This window comes from Felis catus, chromosome D3 (genome assembly GCF_018350175.1).
Source record: "Felis catus isolate Fca126 chromosome D3, F.catus_Fca126_mat1.0, whole genome shotgun sequence".
Taxonomy (NCBI): Eukaryota; Metazoa; Chordata; class Mammalia; order Carnivora; family Felidae; genus Felis; species Felis catus.
This window is the reverse complement of record NC_058379.1, coordinates 72,304,216-72,330,792: the sequence shown is the minus strand read 5'-3', so window position 1 is coordinate 72,330,792 and position 26,577 is coordinate 72,304,216. Positions and strand designations below refer to the sequence as shown.

Below are 26,577 nucleotides of genomic sequence, written 5' to 3'. Positions count from 1 at the left end.
TTCAAGTAAACAATGGCCTGTAAAGGAAAGAATTCTTACTCCATGCAGCAGTAAGAACAGAAGTGATTTAATAATGATGCTGTTATTAAAGGCCAACACATGGTTAGAATTCTAAGGTCATTATTATGCCCTTGGTGAAAAAATTCTAAGCTCCTTCATGTTACCAAAGCAGAAAGATTCTACATTTCATTTTCTGGGGAAAAGATCACTTATATCAGACAACAGTTCTAACAAGCAACATACTTTATTCAGTCAGGCATTTAGTTTTATCATCATTTATGCTAATTTCTAAGCAAAGTAAATGCTTACTGAAACCAGCACACATAAGGTCCTCTGCACAAATTCTCAGACTACTTACTGAATGAGAAGGAATGGAAGACATACAAAAGGGCTAAGGCAGCTGTCTTTGAAATACAACACTTGCTTGAGGAAGCAGGCATGATGTAATTTAAAAATACAAAAATAACTAGACACTATGCCTCAACCATCCCAGGTAATGGGCCCACATGCAAACCCATGATTGAAATGGTAATATTTCACTTAACAACTTCCTACAAGTTCCCTTACTTTGTTTTGTTATTGTTACACATTTGGAATATTTGCCTCCTTAAGAATCTTCTGAAATCCATAAGTGCTATTATTTCATTACACACATATGCTTTTCTAACATGCTTCAGATGGCAGGAAACAGTATTAGGAACATAGCAGATGTTCATTAAACATATTTATAAATTGAATTATGTTACTGTTTTTGTTTTATAAACTAAGGCCATATGTGTGATACAAATAATCACTGTCTGATTTTCTTTTTATTAATGATACTAAATATGGTAGAAAATATTATATAATTAGTAGTATTTTCATGAAATGAGTCAGGGTCAAATGAAAAATACTTTCTTGTTCCTTGGCTTTGAAAAGTTGGCATAAGAGAAAGTAAGTTAAAAATAAAACTCTATAAATTGATATTTTTAGTTGGATACTTAGAAACAATGGAATTGATAGAAGAAAAAATAATGTTGCTCAGTCTTAAAAAAACAAGGCTGTCTCCCTATGGTTTTTATCAGAAACATAATATAATCATGGCCAGTCAGCCTTGAAATGTACACTAAAACAAATTCTTAGGATACCATTAAGATTAGGAAGTAAAGAATTCAGATAATTCATAGAAATTGGATCTTTCGAAAATAAATAAGCTTTTAACATTTATGTTCTACCATTACAAAATTAAATGAGGTTTTCCTTTAGAGAGTTTCTGATGAGTTTTTAAATTGTTGGTCTGCATACAACATGGCATGCACCATTTAAAAAAATTATATATATATATGTGTGTGTGTACACATATATATATTTTACCTAATTTGTTTTTATTCAACTTTGTTGATTATAAATATCATATATTCATAAAAGATATTGATTCTCTTTATATATGATCTATAAAGAATAAGTTAATAAAGAAATTGATGACTAAAACATAGACATTGTGAAATGGAAGTTGGCATTATTTAGTGATTTAAATACAAACACTAAAAACGTTCTCAAGAACAGATACTTAGAGATAGAACTGGCTTCATTTATGGGCATAACAACCAGTGATGTCACCTAACGTACTGCATGGAATGTGGCTTAGTGCCCTGCTGTAGCTTCTGGATCCTGTGTTGGAGCCTGTATTTCCTAAACATTATCTGATACCTGTACATACTATGCCTTTAAAGATGCTGTTTGGCATTTTATTTCTACGAGGCAAATATTTCTAAGATTTGTACAGTTCAGCCCTCTCTCCAACCACTAACACATTTTTTATTCCAATTTCTTAGCATTTAGTCTTTGTGACCTTGTCTGAGTAGAAAAAAGAAGAATGTAGATTTTGCTAAGTATAGAGCATGAAACCAGCACTAGACTACATATCAGAGGGTTACTGCTCCCTCTTCATCAACTTGCTAATTTAAAACACCCAAAAACTGACATGCAAAGATTATTTCCTCATATTTATCAATTAAAAGATTTCTAATTTCTACTTCACCATCTTCCAATAGCATGTGAGATGATTCTAAAATGAAACATAGGTTTTTTTTAAAAATAAAATGAACAGGAACCCAAACGGAATAGTATCATGAATGAAAAGAAAAAGGAGTAGATACAACTAGGTGTCTAAATAATGTAGTTTGTTACAAGTAGTCATTCATTTCATTTAGACTTTCGATTATAATTTTTAAAAATTTTAACAAGATAAAGCTGGCAAACTGCTCATCAGTAATCAATCTTTCCAAATAACATTAGAAGTTTAATAGAAAAAAAACCACAAAATTTTATAAGATTGACATCTTTCAACTGTATAGCTTTGGAGCTATTCCATTTTAAAAGTAGAAATCCGTGAATTATAACATGGTCAAAGAACATTCAACTGTTTTACTTTGTGAAGATATGGTTTAATATAGTGATTTTAGTTAGAGGATCACGAGATTGCCCAATAGTGATTATCTCTTTTTATTTCTTGAGCTGTGGCTTGCTTTTGGAATCTCCTTAAGGGCATTCAGTGCATATTTAAGTTATTTGATAAGTCCCTGTATTTGGAAGTCCTATATGGTTGTTCTTTCACCTTTGATGTTACATTCTTGATAGACAAACTTGGAAAACCCCATAAAAAATCAGTGGAGGAGACCGATACCCAATGTGGATGATAAAGGCCTGGCTGGCAGTTAGTCAGTTACTTACTTAGGAAGTGACCATGTAGATTGCGTGGATGGATTAGGCCTTTACAGTTGTCAATTTGCTGTTATGGCCTAAACGGGGAGGCCATTTTGTTAAAAAGTTATCTTACCTTTAAAAATCCTTGAGTTTAATGCGTTGCTTCAGAAACATTCCTTCCATCTTGTTACCTTAAGAAATTTCTATGACAGGATTCAAGGATATTGCCAGCAAGAAGAAATAGTTTCTAAATGTGCCCTTCTATTTTCATACTCACACTCTGGCTGAGTGGCCACTTTGATGGGTTGAGAACTCTCTCCTGGTCCCCACTCATTGTAGGCCACAACTCGGAAGGTATACATGGCTTCTGGCTTCAGGTTTCCCACAGTAAGCTGAAGGGACCCAGGCTGGGATGTATTCAATGCTCGTTCCCTGGGAAATAAAAGTTTCAGGGAAAGATTATTTTAACATGAGTACTTTTAGCCAAACATTTACTTAATGTGCCAAAGCAGTGAGGTGGACCGAAGTCTGCTTTCTCATTTAGTGTTGACTCTGCTGTAAATCAAGGCCTCTGGCTTACTATGGGAAATAGATTGGAAGGGCCTACAAATAAATATTACAGGGTTCTGGGGGAGTTCAAGTTTATGCCATTCCCATGAAACTTGCAAACTAAAGTCTTTTCCCTTGACACTTTACAATTTAGAATTCACAACTCATGACAAAGAGCTATTAAAATAAGAAGAAACATCTGGAATGTAGACAGGAAGATGCATTTTGTAAACATCCGGCTAATGACAGAAATCAAGGTTTCAATTATTCCACAAATCGGTCTTTGTCAGTATTGCCAACAAATGCATTTATGCATTTTCTCTCATTGTATGAAAGGAAAAGGCAGATGCTAAGTGTTGATGTGCATGGAGCTTGAGTTCCTGTGGTTACGTTAAGTGCAATTAGTGAAGGAGGGTAGATTCCTTTCTACGTGAGGAGAAATTGCAACGTGTCTACTTGCCTTGTTCATCAAGCCACATCTATGTGTGTCCAATTCATTTCCAAATCAAAAACTGCCTCAGTGATTCCAGACGAATTAATCTGATCATGGTGCAAGGTGTAGTACATATTAAGAGAGGACAAGCCCTATGAATATAGATGCTAACATATAAGAAACAATAACTACTAAAGTATTCTTTAAGAACACACATTATTGTAGACATTTGTATCCTCGTTGGTCTCTTATAATTTACTGACAGGTGAAGAAGAAACTCCTAAACTAGACAACAGTTTCCTCCTCCTCCTTTTTTTTTTTTTTTTTTTTTTAAGACAGAGTGAGAGAGAGAACGTGCATAAGTAGGGGAGAAGGGCAGAGGGAGAGAATCCTAAGCAGGCTCCATGCTCAGTGCAGAGCCCAATGCAGGGCTCGATTCCACAGCTCTGGGATCATGACCTGAGCCAAAACCAAGAGTCTGATGCTCAGCCTACTGAGCATCCCACCCAGGTGTCCCTACTCAACTGATACATAAGGTTTCTATTTCTAGATACTGTCTCTTGCATTTCAATGGAATTATATGTGGATTTTAATTTTGCCATGGGTTTTTATTATGTTTGGGGAAATATTTAAAATGTCTGTCAGGGCAAATTAGGTCTCCAAAGAGAAAAAAAAACCCACAAAGTTCTAAGGGAATTAATGGTGATTCTTGAGCATGTATACAATCTTAATTTGACTGATATAGCAGAGACTGGCTGGTTCATCCTCAAACTCATTTCTTCTTCATGTGCTTGCCTGTATTTCCCAGCCCCTGTGGGAGCGAGACAAGGTCATGTGACCGAGCATACCCAGTGAGTTTGAGGTTACACAACATGTGCTGATTCTAGGTCTGGCCTAGAAAAACTGCACACGTGGTCACCTGTGTTCTCTTCCTTCACCTGTGGGCCTGGGGTAGTCAAGCATGGGAACCTTGGGAGCCATATATGGATGATGGAGCAGTCCAGATTTGCAAGAATTCTGGAGAAGAGCTGGGAGAACTGCTTGTCAATCAGGAACATCCTTTTTCTACTTTATAGAGTCAAACAGTTTTGAACCATTATAAATATTAGGGCTTGTTCATTATAGCAGGTAGTGTTATTTTATCCATTACTGCTAATAATTAAAATATGTACCCAGAGTGGTTACCAGGGTGTAGGGGGAGAGAGGAAGAGGCAGTTATTTAATGGGTAGAGAGTTTCAGTTGAGGAAGATGAAAAAGCTCTGGAGATAGAGGGTGGTGATAATGCTAATACATTATGAATGTACTTAATGCCACAGAACTCCATACTTAAAAATGGTTAAACCTATAAATATTATATTATGTATATTTACCACAATAAAAAACAAACACCCTGTATGAATCTACATATAGCCTAAGGTTTAGGTATTCCTTTAGGAGTGCTGTGTTAAGTTGCTGCAAGGCTGAAGTGTGATTTATAGGAGGGGAGGGAGCTGGGTGGATTTCAATAGTAATGGAAAGTAGGTAAGGCTAAGACATCAGATAATGCTCCTACATACCATGTATCACACTACTCTCTTCTACCCACCTAAGATTATGTAGGCCAACAAGTTGCTTTATAAAAGAAAACCCTTACAATCAGAACATATGCCTTGTGGATATATGGATTTTTGCATCTTATTTAGTTTTCTTTAGCAGAACTTTTAGATACATTGCCTCATGCAGCTCTTTTATATAGATAGTATGATTTTATCATTATACAGATGCAAAAGTGTAATTTGGAAAAATAGTGTTTTGTTTTTTTTTTATTTCCAAAGGGCTTACAGTTAGTAGATAGCAGAGTTAAAAATGAAAGCTGGGGATTCATCCTTTAAACCAGTATTGATATCATTTAACAACTGTGGGGAAATGAGGGGCTTATTTGGATCATGGGCCCTTTGCGTAGAAGATATAAGGCTATAAAGGAGAAGGGATGCTAGGCATTCAGAAACCACTGTGAGATGAATCTGTCAACTGCTGTGATATGTTTCCTAGAATCCAAGTAACATAGTTGTCATGAATGTCAGATTTGCATACCAAACTTCTTGGGTATCTATAAGGAAAAATGGCTTTCATAATCAACTTTATTCTGATACTACTAAAGAATTCAGTGGAAAGATCTGTGTTCCGGGACATGCTGGAATAATCTCTTGAACAGACATTCTTCAAAGGAAAAAGAGGCAAGAAAATCTGGGCACGTAAGAATGTCAAAGATCATCACTCACATATAAAAGTGGATGCTGGTTTTTATTAAGAAGAGAAGAGTTTTAGGCTCCCATAATCTGTATCAGCCTTGAAAAAGTATCCCAAATTAATAACAGTCATGAAGAAAAGTATACTCATTAAGTATACTCAATATTATACAAAGTGTGAATAAAGCATCTTTAGAAAATATTTCTATGGTAGCAATTTGGAGAAAAATACAATTTAAGCAAATAAAGGGTGCTTTCTCCACAAATAACTTCAACACAACTCTACCCCCCTACTCTAACCACATGCTAGCACTGCCCTGGGTTGACCACCAGTTTCTTCAATGTACACTCTTTTTCAAACTTTTTAAATGTTTATTCATTTTTGAGAGAGAGACAGAGCATGAGCAGGAGGGCTAGAGAGAGAGGGAGACACAGAATCCGAAGCAGGCTGCAAGCTCTGAGCTGTCAGCACAGAGCTTGACGTGGGGCTCGAACCCACAAAGTGTGAAATCGTGACCTGAGCTGAATTGAAGTCAGATGCTTAACCGATTGAGCCACCCAGGCACCCATTCAATGTACATGCTTAATGGTTTAATAATGATTTAATCGAAACACTTCAATTTATGTGCCACTTTTCAGAAATCTGCTCATGTAATCAAAGTGAGGTCACAATGAAAATATTTTTTAGACTGGAGTGGCTTCATCATTCTTAAGTCTGGGGTTGTTCTTTCGGCTCTCTCAGTTTAGCTGAGCCTGAGTCCTCAAGTGCTAATTGGTGCCGTAAAAATGTTTACCTCATAGGGTTTCTAGAGAATTGAATGAAATGCTGGAACCACATAAAGCAGTAGGCATGTGCCTGGTCGTCAACATGAAGTCTCACATCCATGATAGTAACTGCTGTTATTTTTACTATTATAACAAAACGCCACCATAATCTCATAGGAAATAAGGATTCTTGAGTCCAAGAAGAGGACTTTTCCACAAAGTATTCAGAACTAGAATCTGAGGAGAGAAATTAATAAGAGGTACAATCCAGAAGAAAAAAAAATACATAAATGGGTTTCACTGAACTGTATGGGCTTGCTCCCCCCGCCCCACCCCACCACCTCCCTCAAAAAAAAAAAACAAAAAAAAAAACAAAAAACAAAAAAAAACACCACTTTTAAAATATTTACTGTAAAGTTAATTTTGTTTTCTGAGATAAATTTTAAAGGTGGTCAACAAATTCTGATAATGAAAATAGTATTATGGGGGCGCCTGGGTGGCCTAGTTGGTTAAGTGTCCGACTGTGGCTCAGGTCACGATCTCACGGTTCATGAGTTTGAGCCTGGCATTGAGCTCTGTGTTGACAGCTCAGAGCCAGGAGCCTGCTTCAGATTCGGTGTCTCCCTCTCTCTCTGCCCCTCCCCCACTCACACTCTGTCTGTCTCTCTCTCTCTCTCAAAAAGAAGCAAACATTAAAAAAAATAGTATTATCTTTAAAAGGTGTAGGCTTCACGGACAGCACACTGAGAAGGAATTGGTGTTCCCTGAATTCACAACAGAGCCCTGTGAAATGTGACGTCCACACTGCTGGTGTCTGGCCTGTGTTGCCAGGCTGCTCTGGTGGTTCCTTGGGCCCTAGTGGAGGGACTTCAAACTGCTGAAGGCAGACAAATGTATTCTGGGAACCTGGTATTTCCTGCCTGTTGTCCCTCACAGATTGGTTCAGTTGTAAGCCCCAAAGACTTTCAGGCACTTTTGATCATTCCTTTCATGCTTTAATAGTTGAAAAATAAAATACCACAAATCATTCCCAACAAGTAAGTAAAACTCTTGAGTTTGGAAGGGCCATTTATTACTGGTCTCTGGTCTCACAATAAGCCGATGCGAGCCACCTGAAGTAGTTATACTCTTCAGAGTCTCCACGTTGGACCAGTTGGCAATTACAATTTTCTCTCTGAACACTCTGGTCCACATTCCTCTGTGAATGGGAAATAAACCAACTAGGTATTGAAGAACAAAGAATAATAGATGTTAGGAGTTTACCCAACTATTGTGTTTGGGGTGCACTGTACCAACTATCTTCGGGAAAGTAGCAGGGGCTCAGACCAGCTGTCTCTTGGTGAAGTTCTCTCCTATGACTCTAAAGACGTAACTGCCCTTCAAATCCACAGAGCTCAGATTCATGGCTGTGGCATCAGCTGTATTATTGACAAAGTTTCATTCCTTCACTTCCGTTCCACCTGACTCTGAGTTGGCAGTGTGGAGCTCAGGCAGGTTCAAGATCAGTTGGCTGAAGTAAAGGGAACAAGTCACTTGTGCCTTCTAGAATTCATTCACTATAAATTCATTCAGTGAAAAATCACACCAAATATAAATATAAAAAGTCTGTCTCCTCATGCTGGCTGAAACAACTATAGGCAACTTGCCCTCCTCTTTTATATGGAGGCCAAGAAGAGTTCACAAATAGGAGACATTTCTTTCCTGTAAATTCTACTTTTAGGTGCTTTGGGTTCCCTGGTGGAGGTTTCTTAGGAAATAACTGCGATGTTCTAAAAGCACACACTTTGACCTAATAACGACAATGCTGCTGCTTTTCAGAAATCAGATGGCTAAGTCTTGGGTGCTGACACATTGTGAGCCATGAAGTCCAAGATGGTAGTTGCACAAATTGCATTAAGACCTAACTCTGGGGGCACCTGAGTGGCTCAGACAGCTAAGCATCTGACTTTGCCTCAGGTCATGATGTCACAGTTCATAAGATTGAGCCCCACGTTGAGCTCTGTACTGACAGCTCAGAGCCCAGACCCTGCTTCGGATTCTCTGTCTCCCTCTCTTTCCGTGCCTCTCCCGCTTGTGCTCTGTCTCTGTCTCTCTCAAAAATAAATAATAAACATTAAAAAAAAATTTTTAAAGACATAACTCTGGTTAGGCTGTATTCTCCTGAGCCTGAAACCAATTCCTTCTCTGGTTTGTACTTACAATGTATTACAGTGTAATAGCTTTTCCTTTTTTTTTTTTTTTTTTTTTGTCATTAGTTTTCCCCATTCCTTCTTTCCAATGATAAGAGATACTCTTCTAACAAATGTAATCTCTCAACTCCATGCCCCAAACATTGTGCTGGCTGCCATTTTATGGCTAATACATCTCAACTCCTTGTGGCAAGATCCAAAGACCTTCAAGATGTGGCCCAAACCTTTTCACACTTACCTACAATGAGTGACCAGACTCTACAACACCATAGCCATCTCTGCTTCCCCGGCTATTGCCATTCTGCCTTTCATTAGTTTCGTTTCGTTTCGTTTCGTTTCGTTTCGTTTCGTTTCGTTTATTCTGGAGTTATATTCTCCTGACTCATAGTTCCTTCTCACTTTGGTAAAAGCTTGTTCATTCTTCAAATCCAATTCAAAGGAAATCACTTGCTGGACATTTCCTACCATCATGTTCTCTGATTCCAGAAGCATTAAATCTCTCCCTTTCATGCTTTTGCTGCTGTTGGTTTATAGATCTATTGTAGCACATATCACATGGTATTAATAGACATGCCTGTCTTTAACTCAATTGTGAATTACTTTAGAGGAGAAGCCACATTCTATTCACATTTTGTTGGCACTCAGCATATATACCCACTAAAAACTGGCTATGTTGTTGGGGCTCATAAAGTTTTAAATGAATGCATAAATAAATGTAAAAATTAATAGAATAACTGCATAACATTCCCACACAGTGTGATCTCCAGAATGTTTAGAGAGCTGGATTCAATTCCATTTTTCCACCTCAACTTAGTTGTGTGGCCTTTGGCATGCCACCTCACCTTCCTAGTTCTTGTTTTCATTATTTGAAAACAGGGTGGGATCTACTCAAAGGGGACTTTCTAATCTAATATTCTTTGACGGGAATAGAAAATTGTGTGTGTGTGTGTGTGTGTGTGTGTGTGTGTGTGTGTGTGTGTTTTCATTGCATTCAGCACTTCCGCATTTACATTTCAGAAGTAAGTGCAATTTAAGCATAACACTGTTTCTTACTGGATCATTTATAACATGTCCTTAGTGTACATATTAAGTAAACATATATTGTCTCGCCCAAGTGCACCAGGGTGTTAACATTTAGTTACAGGTGTGAGGTGAGCAAACAATGCTGCCTTGAGGTATCAGACACCTAATTAGTTGCTTCAAGGGGATGAGTTACACTAATGGTGATTTATAGGGAAGGAGCTATGCTATTTCTAATGGAAAGATTTTTAGCAACCCCTTTTTATCCATTCCATTTTCACGTTCATTTCTTTAGTGAGGACAAGAATGGTACAATGATGAGAAGATTTCAAAACTGAAATATGGTGTTTACTAGAATAGGGCTCAGAGCAATAGCAGCAGCAGTTACCCAATGCTATACTCCTTATGATTCCAGAACCAGAGAGTTTGGAATCAAGCGCTATCTTGAAGGAAAAGCAGTTTCAGAGATGACTTACCACCAGATAAAGCATAATGGAAAATGGAGATCATCTATTGGGTCAGAGGGAGTTTTGACTAAACTTTGGCTAAAAATTCTGTTTCTGGTTGAATTTTTAAACATCATAGTGCAAGGAACAGACTTGTGAAAAGTTTACTTTAATATATCTCTGTTTCAGTGTCTACTACGTGCCCAAGACACTAGTTACATAACAAATAGCTGCTGCAACAAAACATTAAAAAAAAAACAACTATCTTTTCATGGGAAAAAAAAGCTTTTTGTTTCAAGTTGTTTATTTTGTTTAGTTTCAGCCTCTGCCCCTTAATAAATATGACTCAGTTCTGAGACCTCTTCTTGGTTTTATTTCTCTTTGGGGTGGAGGGATGACCCATTTCTCCTTTTCTAGCTTCAGTCTTCATCCATATGCTGACAAATTCCTGACACAGATACATGTTTCTGGCCCAAACTTCTTCTCTGAGCTCCAGCCAGTTTCCTTCTGAAGGCTCTACTTGACATAACCACTTGAATGTACGTAAAAACCAACACGTCTGAAGCTGAATTTATCATCCGCGTTTTCAAATCTGGGTCTTTTCCGGCATCCTAATGCCAGCGAGTTACCCTCCCATCCTTCCATTTAAATAAGCCAGAAAACTAGGAACTGTCCTTGAACACATCTGTTGTCTCACCATGAATGTCAATCTGTCACCTGCTCCTATCAATTTCACTTCCTAAATATCTCTAGAATGACATGTTTCTACTGCTCCATCTCTAGTGATCCAGCCTCAGTTTGATCCACCATCATTTATGCCTGGACTTCAGCTATAGCCTCAGTGGCTTTCTGACATCCACTCGGCTGACCACATTGGTCTAACTTCCACTCTGCAGCAATAGCCATCTTTTCAAAATACAGATCTGACCATGGCATAGACACCATGTGCTTTCCATCTCTCATAAAGCACATTACTTTCCTTCAGGCTCTTAATTCAGTGTGCAGTTATATATGCTTCAATGGAACAATCCTCTCAACGTTGCTAACCTGCCTCCAAAAAGACTGTTGGCTTCTCTATTCTTCCCAACACGGAGCTGGACACACAGGCAACTCACAAGTGAATAAAGGGTCATTCATTTGTATATGGAATTTATACAGAGCATGTTTTATTTTTCAGTATACCCTAAGTCCATTGGAGGAATTAAATCACCATTCTCTTATTCAATGATCTCAGAACATTTTGACGTAGAAAGGGCAGGGCTTTACATTTTACAGAGAAGCAGAGTGAAAGGGGGACTAACTTTGCCAGCCTTTAGGCCAGGACCAGAACACGGAGCTTTGGAATCTGAGTCTTGCTGTCTTTCCTTCACAGCACCCTCCCTTCATAAGCAGTTTCATCAGCTGCACAGTCGTCAGCACTCGGGAGCAGGGAAAGAATACATAAACGCCACGGTGAGAATGTAATGCGCGATGAATTCTAAAATGAATCCTCTGTGTCAATCATGAAAAGGTGGCTTCTAATCCTGAGCGGTGAGCAGAGGTTTTCTGAGGCAGCATAAAGCAATGTAAACCATACAGGTCTGCAAGTTGGAAGACCCAGTCCAGCCTTTGTTCTGCCACAGAATGGGTGTGTGACCTTGAGCAAGTCAGGGGCTATCTTGGAGTCTTCCCTACTTCATTTGCAAAACGAAGATGCAGGTCCCTGGTCCCTTATCTGCCTACCTCACAGGGTCATTGTGAGGATTAAATTGAATGATGCTCATGAAAATGTTTTAATTCTCTCATCTGAACTCCCGCAGTGCTTCCCATGTGCCTCTTTTAGGAAATATCTTTTCTTTTGTATGGTACAGTAACAAGATCGCTGGACTAGAAACCTTGCACTTAAATCTTTCTTCTAATATTTACTAGTTGTGTGGCTTCTTAGGCAATGTTTTTTAGATTTTCTGAACAGAGCAAGGCATGGAGATCTATAAAATGGAAACTATCATACCTGCCTTATCTGAGGATCAAATGGGCAAACGTGTGTAAAGCGATAAGGTCCCCTTTAAATATAAATTGGGGAACACTTATATTTCATTGATTTTATTTCTTTTTTTCAATGTTTATTTATTTTTCAGGGAGAGAGAGAGAGAGAGAGAGAGAGCGAGCAGGGGAGGGACAGAGATAGATAGAGACATAGAATCTGAAGCAGGCTCCAGGCTCTGAGCTGTCAGCACAGAGCCCAATGCAGGGCTCTAACCCACGGACAGTGAGATCATGACCTGAGCCAAAGTCAGAGGCTTAACCAACGGAGTCACCCAGGCACCCCACACTGATTTTTATTTCTAACGCACGCAGTAATTTGCACAGAGAACTGGCTAACAAGAATTGAGTGCTTTTGGACACCAGGCAATAAGCAAATGTTTTAGGTACTAGCAGTTTTTAAAGTCGTCATAACCTTACATGTCAGTTACTATTATTATCCCATGTGAGCAATCTAAAGCACCAGTAATTATCCCAGGGCCATAATGCCAGTAAACTGAGCCAGGACTAAAATCCATGCAGTTGAATTCCACAGCCACATTACTTTAACCTTTTGGCTACACTGTTGTCACACTCCATAAGTAATTTTAGATTAGTGACTGGGAAGTATAATGTTCTATACATGCATAAAAAGTTTGCTACTGCATTTATAACTGGTAAATAAATGATGGAAATCAACTTAGCCATTAAGTCATAAAACGATTGGGAAGAAGCCTATAGGGTAAATTCTTGTCATAATTCTGAAAATATCAAGAAAGCCAGATTCTCTTCCAGGTTAATCCAGCAACTATGTTAGGAGCAAGTTGGTGTAATGATTCACAGAATACCTGTTTTGGAATCAGGTCGGCATTACATCCTGGTTCTACAACTTACTATCTGTATACCAGAAATGTAAGTGGTCTTCTTTAAGACTCATGTGGATAATGTTTTGTTGTGAGGATGAAATAAATTAATTTATGTAAGATGCTTAGCCTGGCATCTGCCACAGTAAGTATTATTGAATACTCAATAATGCTCGCTCTCATCATGGATGCTTACTTTGTGGCCTTAGGCATGTGACTTACCCCTCCTCTATCAGTTTCTAAATGTCTAAGTAGCAAGAAGTTGTACTATGATTTCAACAATCACTTTCAATTCTAACAATTTTTATGTACAAGGAGGGGATAGCTGGATATCTGTGAAGCAATTGAATCTCTGTGAATCCTGGCTTTCAGGTTCTGGAATTTATGCTGCTCTCTCACTTATGAAATGAAAGCACCCAAGGGGCTGAATAAAAAAAAATGTTAACTATGGTACTTGCATTATTGACACCATTAACCAGTCAGACAGATTAATGATAATCTGAGCTAGAGTAATTTGCCTGACAAACTCATTGCTAGTCTGAGGCAAATGTTAAATCCACCACCTTTTAAAAAGCTATTGTGTTAAGGAGCTAAATAAACCTATATGAGCAGATAAGCACCACGGCTAACCATTCAGAGACATATGGCATATATTCACTCTAGTTGAGAGCGAGAAAATGAACAGTGATATTGGAATCAAATTTCAAAATCCACTTTTATTTTCTCTCAATTAAAAAAAAAGGCTTTTATTGAACTGCATCAGCTTATTCAACTTCCTCAGTAAAATAACTTGTTTTAGGGGCGCCTGGGTGGCTCAGTCGGTTAAGCATCTGACTTCGGCTCAGGTTATGATCTTATGGTTCGTGAGTCCGAGTCCCACGTTGGGCTCTGTGCTGACAGCTCGGAGCCTGGAGCCTGCTTCAGATACTGTGTGTCCCTCTCTCTCTGCCCTTCCCCCGCTCACACTGTGTCTCCGTATCAAAAATAAATAAAAAAATAATAATTTGTTTTACTTGTTAAAAAACTATCTGTTAAGAACCACATCTGTCTCTCTGCCACCTTTATTGTATTAGTCCCAATCAGTAAGTGTCTACAGAAGTCATGATACTAGACACTGGGGATGGAATTATAAATAAGATCTAGTTTTAGTCATCAAAGGGGGAACAGGCAGGTACTCAAACACAAAACTGGACAAAAGGTAGGAATAATATAATAGTAATCAAAGTATGAGGGGAGGATAAAGGAGAAATTAATGACTTCTGAGCCTGAGAACTGTGGAGAGTTTCACATAGTAGCTGACATTTCAGTTAGGGTTTCAATTCAACAAATATTTTGTGAGTGTTTATTATGGGTTACATATTGACCTAGGTACTAAGAATAGCTCAGTGAATAAAGGAGGTAAGAACATCCCTGCCCACAGGAAGCTTATATTTTGGAGTTAAGAAAGGGGAAACATGAAAAAATAAGTAGGAGGTGATAAAGCTGTGGATTAAGAAAATATATATGAATTAAAAAGGGCATAGGGAATGATAGGGGTCAGGTAAGGCATCCAGGAGAAGGTGCCACTTCACCAAAGACTAAGTGGAAGTTACAGATGATCCACATGGATGTCAAAGGGAGGAGCATTCTAGGCAAGCTGAACAAAATCTTGAGGGAGGAGGATTCGTGGTATATTTAGGAACTGCAAGGAAGTCAGTGAGACTGGAGAGAAGTGAACAAAAAGGTAAATAGCAAGAATAAGTGATGAGACCAGGAAGGTGACAATGGCCCAGATCAGGAAGGATTTCTGCTTATTCTATGAATGAGATAGAGAGTTACTGGAGGGTTTTGAAGCATTAAGATAACAGGATCTAAGGTATGTTTTCAAAGATTTACTCTAACTGTTGTGGTGAGAACAGCTTTGAAAGGTTATTGCAATAGTTTAGATGAGGCTTGATGGTAATAAAAGAGGCAAAGAAGTGGTAAGATTCAGTATATATTTTATTTTTATTTATTTGTTTGACTTCAATTTTTTACTATGAAAAATTTTAAGTAACACAAAACTAGACAGAATAATATGATGAACCACTTTGTTCCCATAACTCAGCTCAAAACTGAAAATCATAGCCAGTCTTTATTATTATTTTGTAGCAAATACCAAGTATTATATTGTTTCATGGATTCAGGATGTATTTTGACAGTGCTGCAAAGACTTGAGGTTGTTTTTGGTTATAGAATATAAGAAAAAGAAAAGAATTAACAATTACTCCAAGGTTTTTTTGCTTGAGTTATGAGAAATATGTAGACTTCATTGAGATGGAGAAATCTCTGAAATAATAAAGTCTTTGGAGGAGGGTTGAAGGAAACCAGGTATTTGGTTTTGTTGATAAGTTGCAGATGCTCATAAGAAATCAAGAGAAATCAAAAGAAGGAATCTGGATGTATGATTCAGGACTACAGATAAAATTTTAACACCAAAGATACAAATTTGGAAGATATCGGCATACTGACAAAATATAAAGTCACAAATGGGGAAAAAAGAGATCTTCAAAGCCTAGGATCTGGAGTAATCCAATATTCACAGGTCAGGGAGATTTGAGGTAAATCTTAGATTACTTAGATTAGAGTAGAACCAGGAAAGTGTGTGTAATAGAACCCAAGGGGGAAATAAATGTCACTAAAGGGGTAGTGATCAAATATGACAAAATTTGCTTACTGACCAAGTAATGTCAGAACTGGGAATTAACTATTGAGTTTAGCAACATGGAGGTCATTGGTGAATCTAGAAAAGAGCAGTTGCAGTGAAATGCTAAGGACAGAACCATGATTGGAATATGAAAGAAGGTAGTGGAATGATGTTAGACAAATCAAGGAATGTTGCTATTAAAGGGAATAAAGAACAGAGTGGTAGAGGAGGTAAAAATAGAATTGAGGGAAAATTTGTTGAGATGGAAAATACAACTGCATGCATGTATGATGATGGACATGATCCACCAGAGAGGGACAAACTAATAATGGGGGGAGAGGAAGAATAGCTTAAGCTTTGTGGTTTTGTTTTAAGAAAGGATGGAATCCAGAGCATGGCCAGTTTTTTTAATAGAAATTTGAGGAGATAAATTATATGCTTAAAGACAAGCTTGGGTATGTAACTCAGACATGGAAGCTTGTACAACTCTCCTTCTGATTGCTACTATTTCTAGGAAATTAGAAGCAAGGTCAACTAAGAGTAAGGGAAAGAGTAAAAATGTTGGAGATTTGAGAAGAAAAGAAAAGGTGTGAAATATAAGTAGGAGCATGTTGGGAGAAAGACTGCCTGATATATGTAATATAATCTCTAGCAGCATTAAGGGGCAACTTAATATGAGTAGTTTTGAATTTAAAAACTAGTCAGCATAATTATACATTTTCTTCTAGTTACATTCAGCTACAAGAGACAAGTAGAGAGTAGGTAGAAAATAACTTTTAGTTGAGTTGGCTTTTGCCAAGAAATTAATATGAAATTAAAAAACAGCAAGCAAAACTTTGGGGTGTATCAGTGTTTATAATAATAAGGCAGGGATTTTAGCTGTTAATAAGTGAAGGGAAACATAAAGGATGAGGGACCAAGAAAACACTGCAGAATCAACAAATTGTAGTTCCCTGTGTAATCAAAGGTTTGTTGTAACCAGAGTCCTAAATGGAAGACAGGAAAATAAGAGTCTAGAGAGTGAGATCAGAGAAAGATGTGTGAACTTGAGATCATGAAGAGGTTGCAGGGATTGGTGTTAACAAGGGCCATGACTAGCCAAGGGGTATGGAGGACTGATCCATGGGCTTGAAAGATAAGAAATATTTCAGTAGAAAGGGAAATAACTAAATGGTCTATAAGTAGGAAACAGTGAGCAGCTATGAAATGGTTCTTACAAAATAGCAATTTATTATTGCTGTTGTTGCTATCGTTATTATTATTACCACCGTTTGAGCTTCATTTTTGGCCTCTTTTCCGTATTTTCTCTGAGCTCACACTATTCTGGGTCCCCCTATTCTGCCTAGGTACAGTGACTTCCCTGGATGCTTTGCTTAAATTTCTTCAATTAATTTTCATAGAAATTCTGAGAGGTATAATTCATCTTCCTTTTGGCCAGCATAGGAGAGAGATGTTATTCCTGTCTTTAACATAATTAAATGTTCAAAAGTCACACATCTGGTAAACAATAGTACCATTTTTAAATCTAGCCATTTAGACTTCAGTGATATATATAAATGTTTATTTATTTTTGAGAGAGAGAGAGAGAGCATACGAGCAGGGTAGGGACAGAAAAAGAGGGAGACACAGAACCTGAAGCAGGCTCCAGGCTCCAAGCTGTCAGCACAGAGCTTGATGTGGGGCTCGAACCCATGAGCTGCGAGATCATGACCTGAGCTGAAATTGGACACTTAACTGACTGAGCCACCCAGGTATCCATAGATTTAAGCGACATATTTATAATCATTATAGGTTATAGGAACTACACTCTACCTATATATAGATTGGATATAGACTTCCATTCAAAGGACTTGGTAAATTACTATATGCATGTCTTTATCTAGAAATTTTGTAATATTTAAATTTAAGAACATTCACATTTTTTTCATAGTAGAGGAAGTGATCCAAACTGTATTTCAGACAAATAACTAGAGACAATGAGGTGGATGGATTAGAAGGCAAGAAGCTATTGTCAGAGATCAGATCAGTGGTGATGGAGATAATACAGGGGGCATGGCTGAGATGTGGCCAAGGTAGACGTGACAACACAGGATGACTAATGGCAGAGCTGAGAGGCCGGGAGGAGTAAAATATGACATGGGTTTTTTGCTTAGCCAACAGGATGGAAGGTACTAACATAAACGAATAAAAGAGAGGAAAATATACTTAAGGGGGAGACAATGAGTATAGTTTGGGGAAGGGTAAATTTAAGGTGACTCCAGGAAATCCATGTGGCAACATATAGACAACTGGGCAAGAATTATTACCTGTGGTTTTGGGCAGCTGTGCACACTGAGATCCAAAGACTCATCATAAAGCCACAGAGTTAAAGAGCTGGAGATAAGTCTAAAACAAATGCCTACTTCTTTGTGGTAATAAGTAATCTTAGGAAACATAGGCTATATGTGTAGTACATATATTTCTTTCATTTTAAAGTCAGGTCAAATTATAAGAGAAAATAGAAACTTTAACATGATATACTTTATTGCTGTGGACTAGAAAAGAGAGCATTTTGAGACACAGCATGAGAGAAGTTGTACTGTTCTTTCTGATTACCATGCTATACTAAATACCACTCTGGCTAAACCAAGCTATATTGTCCCTTTTGAATCTTGAGTTTAAAGCACTCACACATTTGAGAGACTAGACTAAGCCTCACACTTAAATCCTGGCTTCTCCCCTCTAGTTTATTCCTCTACAAAAGAATGAATGGTGGGGCACCTGGGTGGGTCAGTCGGTTGAACGTCCAACTTCGGCTCAGGTCATGATCTCAGTTTGTGGGTTTGAGCCCTGCGTTGGACTCTGTGCTGCTAGCTCAGAACCTGGAGCCTGCTTTGGATTCTGTGTCTCCGTCTCTCTGTCCCTCACCTGCTTGCACTCTCTCTCTCTCTCAAAAATAAATTAAAAAAAAAATTTTTTTAAATGAATGAATGAATGAGTGAATATGGCGAAAGCCAGGATTACTGTGAGCTCAGCCCTGCGAACAAGAGGATCCCTCTAGGGCACTTGTCATTTCTGCCTGTCTTTCATTCTATGTCTCTCTGTTCCTTTCTTTTTCACTCTCCCTCTCTAGTTCCCCCATGCTGCCATCACCCCCAAAATATTCCATCTATGTAGAAGTATCATACAGGTTACAATTCCCTTGGCTGGTAAACTTTACAGACAGTGAACGTAGTTCTCATTCAAGGATGAAAGAAGCTGCCACATTCCAGAAACCCCTGTCTCCCGTTTAGTGTCCAGTTTAGACTGGTTATATATAAGAGGAAGTTTAATGTGGAAGGGAAGACTTGGAACTCAGGACTTAGCTAAATCAACAGATAGACATTTATATAGACCCTAGTTGCCCTACCCAAATCCTCATCTGTTTAAGGACATAATGATGATGTTCCACACTTATGTGAGAGGCACAGCAGATCTGCAGAGTGCATTTGTCAATAGATGCTCTTATGTACAGAATCTTGGGATTTGGCAACACAATGTTTCTCTGAAACAAATTGAGTTTTAACATGCTGATCTCTTCAATTGCCTTTAATTGGCAATCCAGAAAACCCAATAGTTGATGAAGTAGAGAGAAAGTAAAAAATGCCCAAAGAATAGAATGGACAGGTCTATTCCAAAAGCTTCCTTGCTTTTCTGATACCTTTTTTTAAAAAGGTTTTATTTCAATCTCAGTTAGAAATACAATGTAATATTAGTTTCTGGTGTCTGATTCCTTCTAAGTTAAATGTTTATGGAGTGGCTTTATGCTTTAATCTTAAATAAAATTCCCCAAAGACCGAACATGCTTATATTCAAATGCACTTGCTCAAATGTCAATAATTAATAATATATAATAATGATACCAATTATATAGGCATTCAAGTAAATATTACAAAGTGCCATTTAAAACAGTATGGCAAACTAAGTATTATGTGAAAAACCTTTCTGTTATGGCACACTTAAAATGTTGGGTAAATTATTCAAAGTCTTTTTTTTATTTAAAAAAGTGGGTTTTTTTTATCCGTAATATACAGGCAGCAAAATAAGAGAATTATCATAGTGAGTAAGCAGACTTATGGAGCTGGTATTTGCCTGATGGTATGTGCCTATCAATAGAAGTCTAGAGCTAGGAGTTTTAGTAATCAATAGGAGAAGAGAATAGGAAATGAAGCTTGCAGATAAAGTAGGGTATATGGTTTGATTAGAGAGCCTCACATACAGTAAAGATCCTGAAAGAGCAAATCTCAGAGGGTGAAGTAGAAAAGGAAATTAGCCTCCTGAGAGAACTGGCAAATGTACAATCTCAGCCTTAGCTTAGTTGAAACAGAACAACCACAAAAAAATCTGAGAATTCCTTATCACAAGTCTGCATTTACTCATGTGAGTTGATGTGTTAAAAATAGCGGAAAAACAAATGTTATCCTATTTAATGGACTTTCTCATAAGCAATAAAATATCAGCATGAGACCCATATGGAGCAAGTAAACTTTAACAAAATTCTGGTTTATCATGCTTTCATTTTGGTAAAGCACATCCTCCCATAAGATTGTTCTTTAATACTTGGTCTCAAAAATTCCCTCAGGGGGGCGCCTGGGTGGCGCAGTCGGTTAAGCGTCCGACTTCAGCCAGGTCACGATCTCGCGGTCCGTGAGTTCGAGCCCCGCGTCAGGCTCTGGGCTGATGGCTCGGAGCCTGGAGCCTGTTTCTGATTCTGTGTCTCCCTCTCTCTCTGCCCCTCCCTCGTTCATGCTCTGTCTCTCTCTGTCCCAAAAATAAATAAACGTTGAAAAAAAAATTAAAAATTCCCTCAGAAAAATTTCTAAGGATTAGAGTTAACAATCAAGAATCAGCTATACATGAAAAGAAACAAGCTACTATGAGGAAGAGTAAGCAGAAACAAATAGCTGAATTAGACTCACAAGGACTGCAGATATTAGAATAATCAAACATGGAATACAAACTAAGTAAGTTTAATAATTTAAAGAAATATAAAGAGATATTACACAGCTTATTCCTATAGAAGTGATTGGAATTTATCCAATATCTACATTAGGCTTACAAATAAAACTTCAAAATCTTAAAATCATGAAATATTTCAAGGAGAAAATGTTGAGAAAAATCGAGAATGGTAATCTTAAAACTAGACATATACAGATCACATTTGCCTACAAGTGACAAGTGAAAAGAGGAACAACATTTCTACCAAATACTAGACAATCTTGTATGACATTACATATGTATAATCCTAACAAAAACTTTGTAAGCTAAAGTATTATTATTTACTCTTTATTACACAGTAAAGTCAGGCTCAAAGAAGTTATGTGGTTTTCTTGAGATCACGTGATGTCAATGACAGAATTGGGATTACAACCTGGCCACTGTGGTTCTCTCATACCCTGTTCTATCAATATACAGCCAAATTCTGTTCTCTGTTTATTACTTTGAAAACCAAGGACATAAAAAAACCTAATTATCACAAATTCATTTGCTTGTCTTTTTTCAAGGAAGTTTCTGATAAATGATTTCATTTGATTCTATAAACAATCCCATTAGAACACACACACACACACACACACACACACACACACACACACACGCAATGGAGATATATCATCTCCACTTACTAATGAGTGATGGGCAGAGCTGAGATACCACATGGTATCCAAAGTCCCTTCTCAAGATCCCCTGCAGGTGCCTTTATGTCACAGTATGCATCTAAAGAGGTGGCAGATTGATACTGGTATGACCTACCTGTTGTCACCTTCTCTGGAGAAAAAGACCGTGAAGGTTTGAATGTTCCCTTTTGCTTCTGCAGGTGGGCGCCAGCTGAGGCGGACAAACCGACTGGAAACCAACACGGGGACCACATCTCTGGGAGCAGAAGGGAGGACACTGGAGCTTGGGATGGCTAGGAAGGAAGGAGAGGAGGTGGTCAGAGATGTTGGTGCCATGGGTGGGAGATATGCAGGAAGGCAGAGCAGACCCATTAGCAAACATAGAATGATCCATTCATAGATTATAAAGGAAGGAAGAAAACCAAGGAAAGCAAACAAACAGTAAATGGAATCAAAGCTCTATTAGAATTTCTTGGAGCTTATGAAAGGGTGGGTAATTAATAACATATATGATTCTACTGAATATTTGTCCAGTTTCCATTACTCATGGGATCCAGGACCATTAGCAAGTGTTCTGTTCAGGCATGATGCAGAGGAACATAGCCATAGACAAATGCCTCAGGTAACCAAGCAGTTATTACAAAAACCTCATTCCACTCAGAGCCTGTTCACCCTGTTTTAGATACAGTTTGAAGGAATAGCAAATCAAAGTCATGGAAGCTAGCAAAAAGTAGAAAGAGTTCTTATAGACTACCTGCTAGAAAGGAAATTACAGGAAAAAAAAATTCTACCAGACATAAAGACATACAATTGTCTAATGCTTGTAGGGTACCACTGCATGTATAGCAAAATTTGGCAAATTGTTATTCACAGGAATAAATCATCCACAATTGGAGAACTCATTTTTTAAATATTTGGGGCATTTACAATCTGTAAAGAAATTTTCTATCAGATGTGTGTTTGTATGTGTATGAATTCATAATTCATTCTCTTATTTTTTCAAGTCTCCAAGGGGAGGAAACGTGTTTCACCCTGACAGGTGATGTCTATCCCTAAAACACAATGACACATTTGCCTACATTTAATCTTCAAACTGGATTGTGTGGGCTGCTTTCTTCAGTTCTTTTCAAAGCTGGTCTCCATCCTTGCATTCACTTTCTCCAAGGGCTGGCTGAATCACTATTCCTGAATCACTATTCCTGCTGTGCACTACACTCCTATTAGCTGGAAAATCTACTGGGGTGAGGGAGCCTATCTTCATTCCCAGTGGTCCCAGAAATATTATCAATTGACAATGCATACCAGTTATATAGAAGAAGAAGTTTTCAAGAGCTGCAGAAAGCTTTCAAAGTTATTCCTGGCCCCGTAGATACTTAGCACTTCTTTATAGGTGACAGTCCCCCTTACTTTTTTGGTCAACATAGTATTTGAAACAAATGGTAGACTGGTAGCAAGTTAGTCAATCTTTTGTGGCAGAGTGGTAAGGGGAGGGAGAAGATTGATGCCTGGACATGTAGCATCTGTCTCAAAAATGTGGGTGATATGAAGCTTCCTGATAAAAACCTACACTTCCCCACAACACGGACATCTCAAACTAGCACACTGAAGTGAATTTATCCTCCCCACCACCTTCACTGCCCACTCAGCCTGCTTCTCCCCACTGGGCCACTCAACTCAGTTGTGTCTACACCATTCTCTCAACTGTACATCCCAGAAACCTAACAGGTATCCCCACCCTTGACTCTCTCTCACTCATTCCTTCTAGGATTCCCCCTGTTGGACATCAGGTAAATCTACTCTGTGTTAGCTCCACTTACACAATTAGAGCCCCACTTAGAGTCATTTTGTCTTGTCAGAACTGCCACAGCTGTCTTCAAGCATCTCTGCTCTCCTTGCTCTCATCTCTCTCAAATGTATTCTCTGGACAGCCTCCTGAATAAGCTTGTAAAAAGACACATCTGGCCATATCCATCTACTATTAATTTATCCTCCGTGTCTACTCTTTACCTCAGGGAATCTCCAAACTTCAAAATCAGCCTACTGGCCTGGCTCCTGTTTATCACTTTTCTTAGTTTGGCTTCCTCCACAAAGAGGACCTAAGAAAAGGATTTAAAACAAATCGTTTATTTGGAAGCTGATCCAAGGAACCACCGGAAAGTTGGGAAGTGAGACAGCAGGGAGTGAAGGCTAGAAAAAGCGAATTATCTGGCAGTCAGCATACTAGGAAACTGAACGGCAACTCCACTAGGGACTCTGGGGGCCAGTGTGGCATAGGCCTCAAAGTTATCTGTTCTGAGGCAAACAAGCTGAGATATTTATCTACCACTCTCCCACCACTGATTGAGGGCGATTCCAAGGGCATTAGCTTTCCTGCACAATAGCTTAGTGTATTCCTATTGCCAGAAAAATACCATTTTGGGGAAAGGCTTGCAAGGTTTCCACAGTAAGCAGCATCCGTTAGCTCTACTCATCCAAAAAGTATTCCCAGAGTGCTTATCCAATGCCAGCCCTTCTAGGCCCAGAGGGGACAGTAGTGAACAATAGATGAAGGCATTCCTCATGCAGTTCACATGGAGGTTCCCTGGCTCCGCCCCGCCCCCCCCCCCCCGGCCCCACACCTCATTTGGGTAATGTGCCGAGGTCATAACAAAGTTTGAGGGAAGCACATGTCACATGACAACGTGAACACCCAGTCGTCACATCTATTAACGACAAGAGGATCTGAAGGCTCCCTGGCTTTTTGCTGCTTGCACTAAGCAGGCTCTCTCCATGAGGATACACGGGTGATTCCCCCAAAGCCTCCACACAGTAGCTCCCACTCTACCAGACCCATCTCGTCCACCTAACTCCTGCTATCCCCTGTCACTTAGTTTAGTGTCATTTCCTCTGGAAAGACTGATCCAAAGTATTTGCAAAATATCTAACAGATGATAGTTAATATCTATTATATAACAGGAATGTCCAAAGATCAATAAAATAATACAGAAACTTATTTTAAAGTAGGGTTCAACCTGACAGTAAAAGAAATGTGCATTAAAATAAAATCTAAAAAAGTCTGTCAGGATAAAGTGCATTTAAAAAAATCTGTCACAGTAGCAAGACTTTAAAGAATGTTAGTATCTACAGTTGGCCAGGATGTGACACTCCCTTACACTGTCAGTTGAAGTTTGTAAGAGTACAGTCTTTTTAGCAGTTCACTTGGCAAAATCCTTTAAAGTGAAAAATATTCATACCATCTGACCAAACATTCTCAGGTCTATAAATTTATCATTTTAAAAAACCTTAAGTAACCCATGCATCCTTGTGAAATCATAGCTCATTTTCTCCAAATGTAATACCTATACATCTTACCAGTTTCAAGTAAATGGGATCCTTGCACGATTTTTTTTTACAAAAGATTTTCTAAAAAGCAAAGGTGACTTGCAAAAACCTTTTGAGAACTCTCAAGAAGTTAGACAAATGACTTGGAAGAGAAAAGGGGACAAATGTTCAGTTCCTTTTTCCTCAAAGGCACCTCACGTAGAGATGGTATCACATCCGAAATGAGTTGACTTCCCCACCCATTCAGGGGCTGCCTAGAGGCAGAGCAATGAGGGCCTGCACACAGATGCTGTTCTCCTCAGGCCTGTGAGTGCCTTCTCACAGAGCTAGTCTAGATGCAGATGACACAGATAAAGCTCAGAATAGAATGAATCGCGGACTCTTTTACCTCAGTTTAAACAGTCCTCGTCTGAAAAGGAACGGACACATTTTTTAACAAAGAGATGGCTTCTTTCTTTATACAGGGAATTAATTTTGTTCGTACTAATCCTCCAGGCTTTCTCTCAACAGTCACTCATCTTCACATAAGGTCTCAATAAGGAACCAATCAGGACTTTTTTTCTTTGCTCTTGGAGGCCTAATCTCCAGTCTGGACCTAATCTCCCTGGCCCATTACTGTTGCCATGGTTACGGCTTCTTTATCTGTTGTCACGGAGAAGAAGAGGTGCATTTGCCACCCTATAACATAGTCTTATTATTATTTTTTGTTTGTTTTTGTAAGAATCTCTTTTTAAAAAATTATCATAGTACAATCCAGGAAAAGGAAGTGATTTCTGAAAATAATATAAATCAAAAGAATAGTTTTAAAACTTTGGTTTCTAAATTACTAATTACTATTTCTACTACTAGTATTACTACTAACGACTACTACTACTATTTTATGATGTTATTGCCATAGCCTTGGTAACAATTATATCATTGGGTTAATTTTTCTATAAAGCCATGTTCCGCCTAGATATCAAAGAGTTTTTTTTTTCTCTCAGGATTTTACTATATATTTACAGACATTAGTTTTCCTGTGAGCTTATTAACTGTCTGACCTCCACTCGCTATGAGGCACATGAAAGATAAGATGTATCACAAAAACACAAAAATATTTCATTTGTCTTAAGCATCAAACCCCGATAGGCTTATTTCCTTATCGTTCCCCATACTGTTAACTGAAATCCTATAAATGTGGCTGCCAGATCAATACATTTTTTTTCCACTGCATCTCCTTATTAGCTTGAAGATTTAAGTAAAATATAAATAGATAACATTAATGAAATGACAGGAACATTTAATTGTCCTCAGGGCAAACTCTATCTCTTTTCCTTTTGTATTCTTTTCTTATCATTGCTCCCTTGACTCCAAACTCTAGATTTTAATTGTCCAAATAGAGAAGTAGATAAAATTTAAGTTTTGGTTTAAAGTTTTTGTAGTTCACAAAGTAATTTCACAAACCTACCAAAAATAAGGTCCGCTGTATATGTGAAATTACAAAGACTAACATTTTTTTTCTAAAGTTTCATGTTATTTTCAAAATTCAAAGAATCATGGCTTTTGAGCTAGTGTATTCAGAACTTTAGTAAAACTAAGAAATGTGAATTTAAAAAAATAGTGATTTGAAGCCACTTTTTATTTTAAGTTAATATGAGATAGAAGTTAATGATCTCTATAACATTTCATTAAATCTTAATCTTTACATAAAATAATTTATTGGGTTAGTGTCTAAAATTGAATAATCAACCTTTATTGAATGTCTATCAAGCTCCTACTGCTATGCTTGAAATGAAGAA

General features: G+C 38.0%; 1 protein-coding gene and 1 non-coding gene across 5 annotated transcripts in view; both read right to left on the bottom strand.

Annotated features, from left to right (window-relative positions):
* Window positions 1-26,577, bottom strand: part of DCC (DCC netrin 1 receptor) — a 1,150,608-nt gene that overhangs the window by 326,255 nt on the left and 797,776 nt on the right. For all 4 annotated transcript variants that reach the window (XM_045042312.1, XM_045042313.1, XM_019815281.3 and 1 more), the window contains exons 8-9: window positions 21,615-21,771; window positions 2,963-3,117 (exon numbers count right to left, since the gene is read on the bottom strand). In XM_045042312.1, the coding sequence (XP_044898247.1) occupies window positions 2,963-3,117; window positions 21,615-21,771 (312 nt within the window). The remainder of the gene's footprint in view (window positions 1-2,962; window positions 3,118-21,614; window positions 21,772-26,577) is intronic.
* On the bottom strand, window positions 24,096-24,199 carry LOC111557406. The gene has a single exon (XR_002737454.1). It is a non-coding gene; the product is annotated as a small nucleolar RNA U13 (small nucleolar RNA).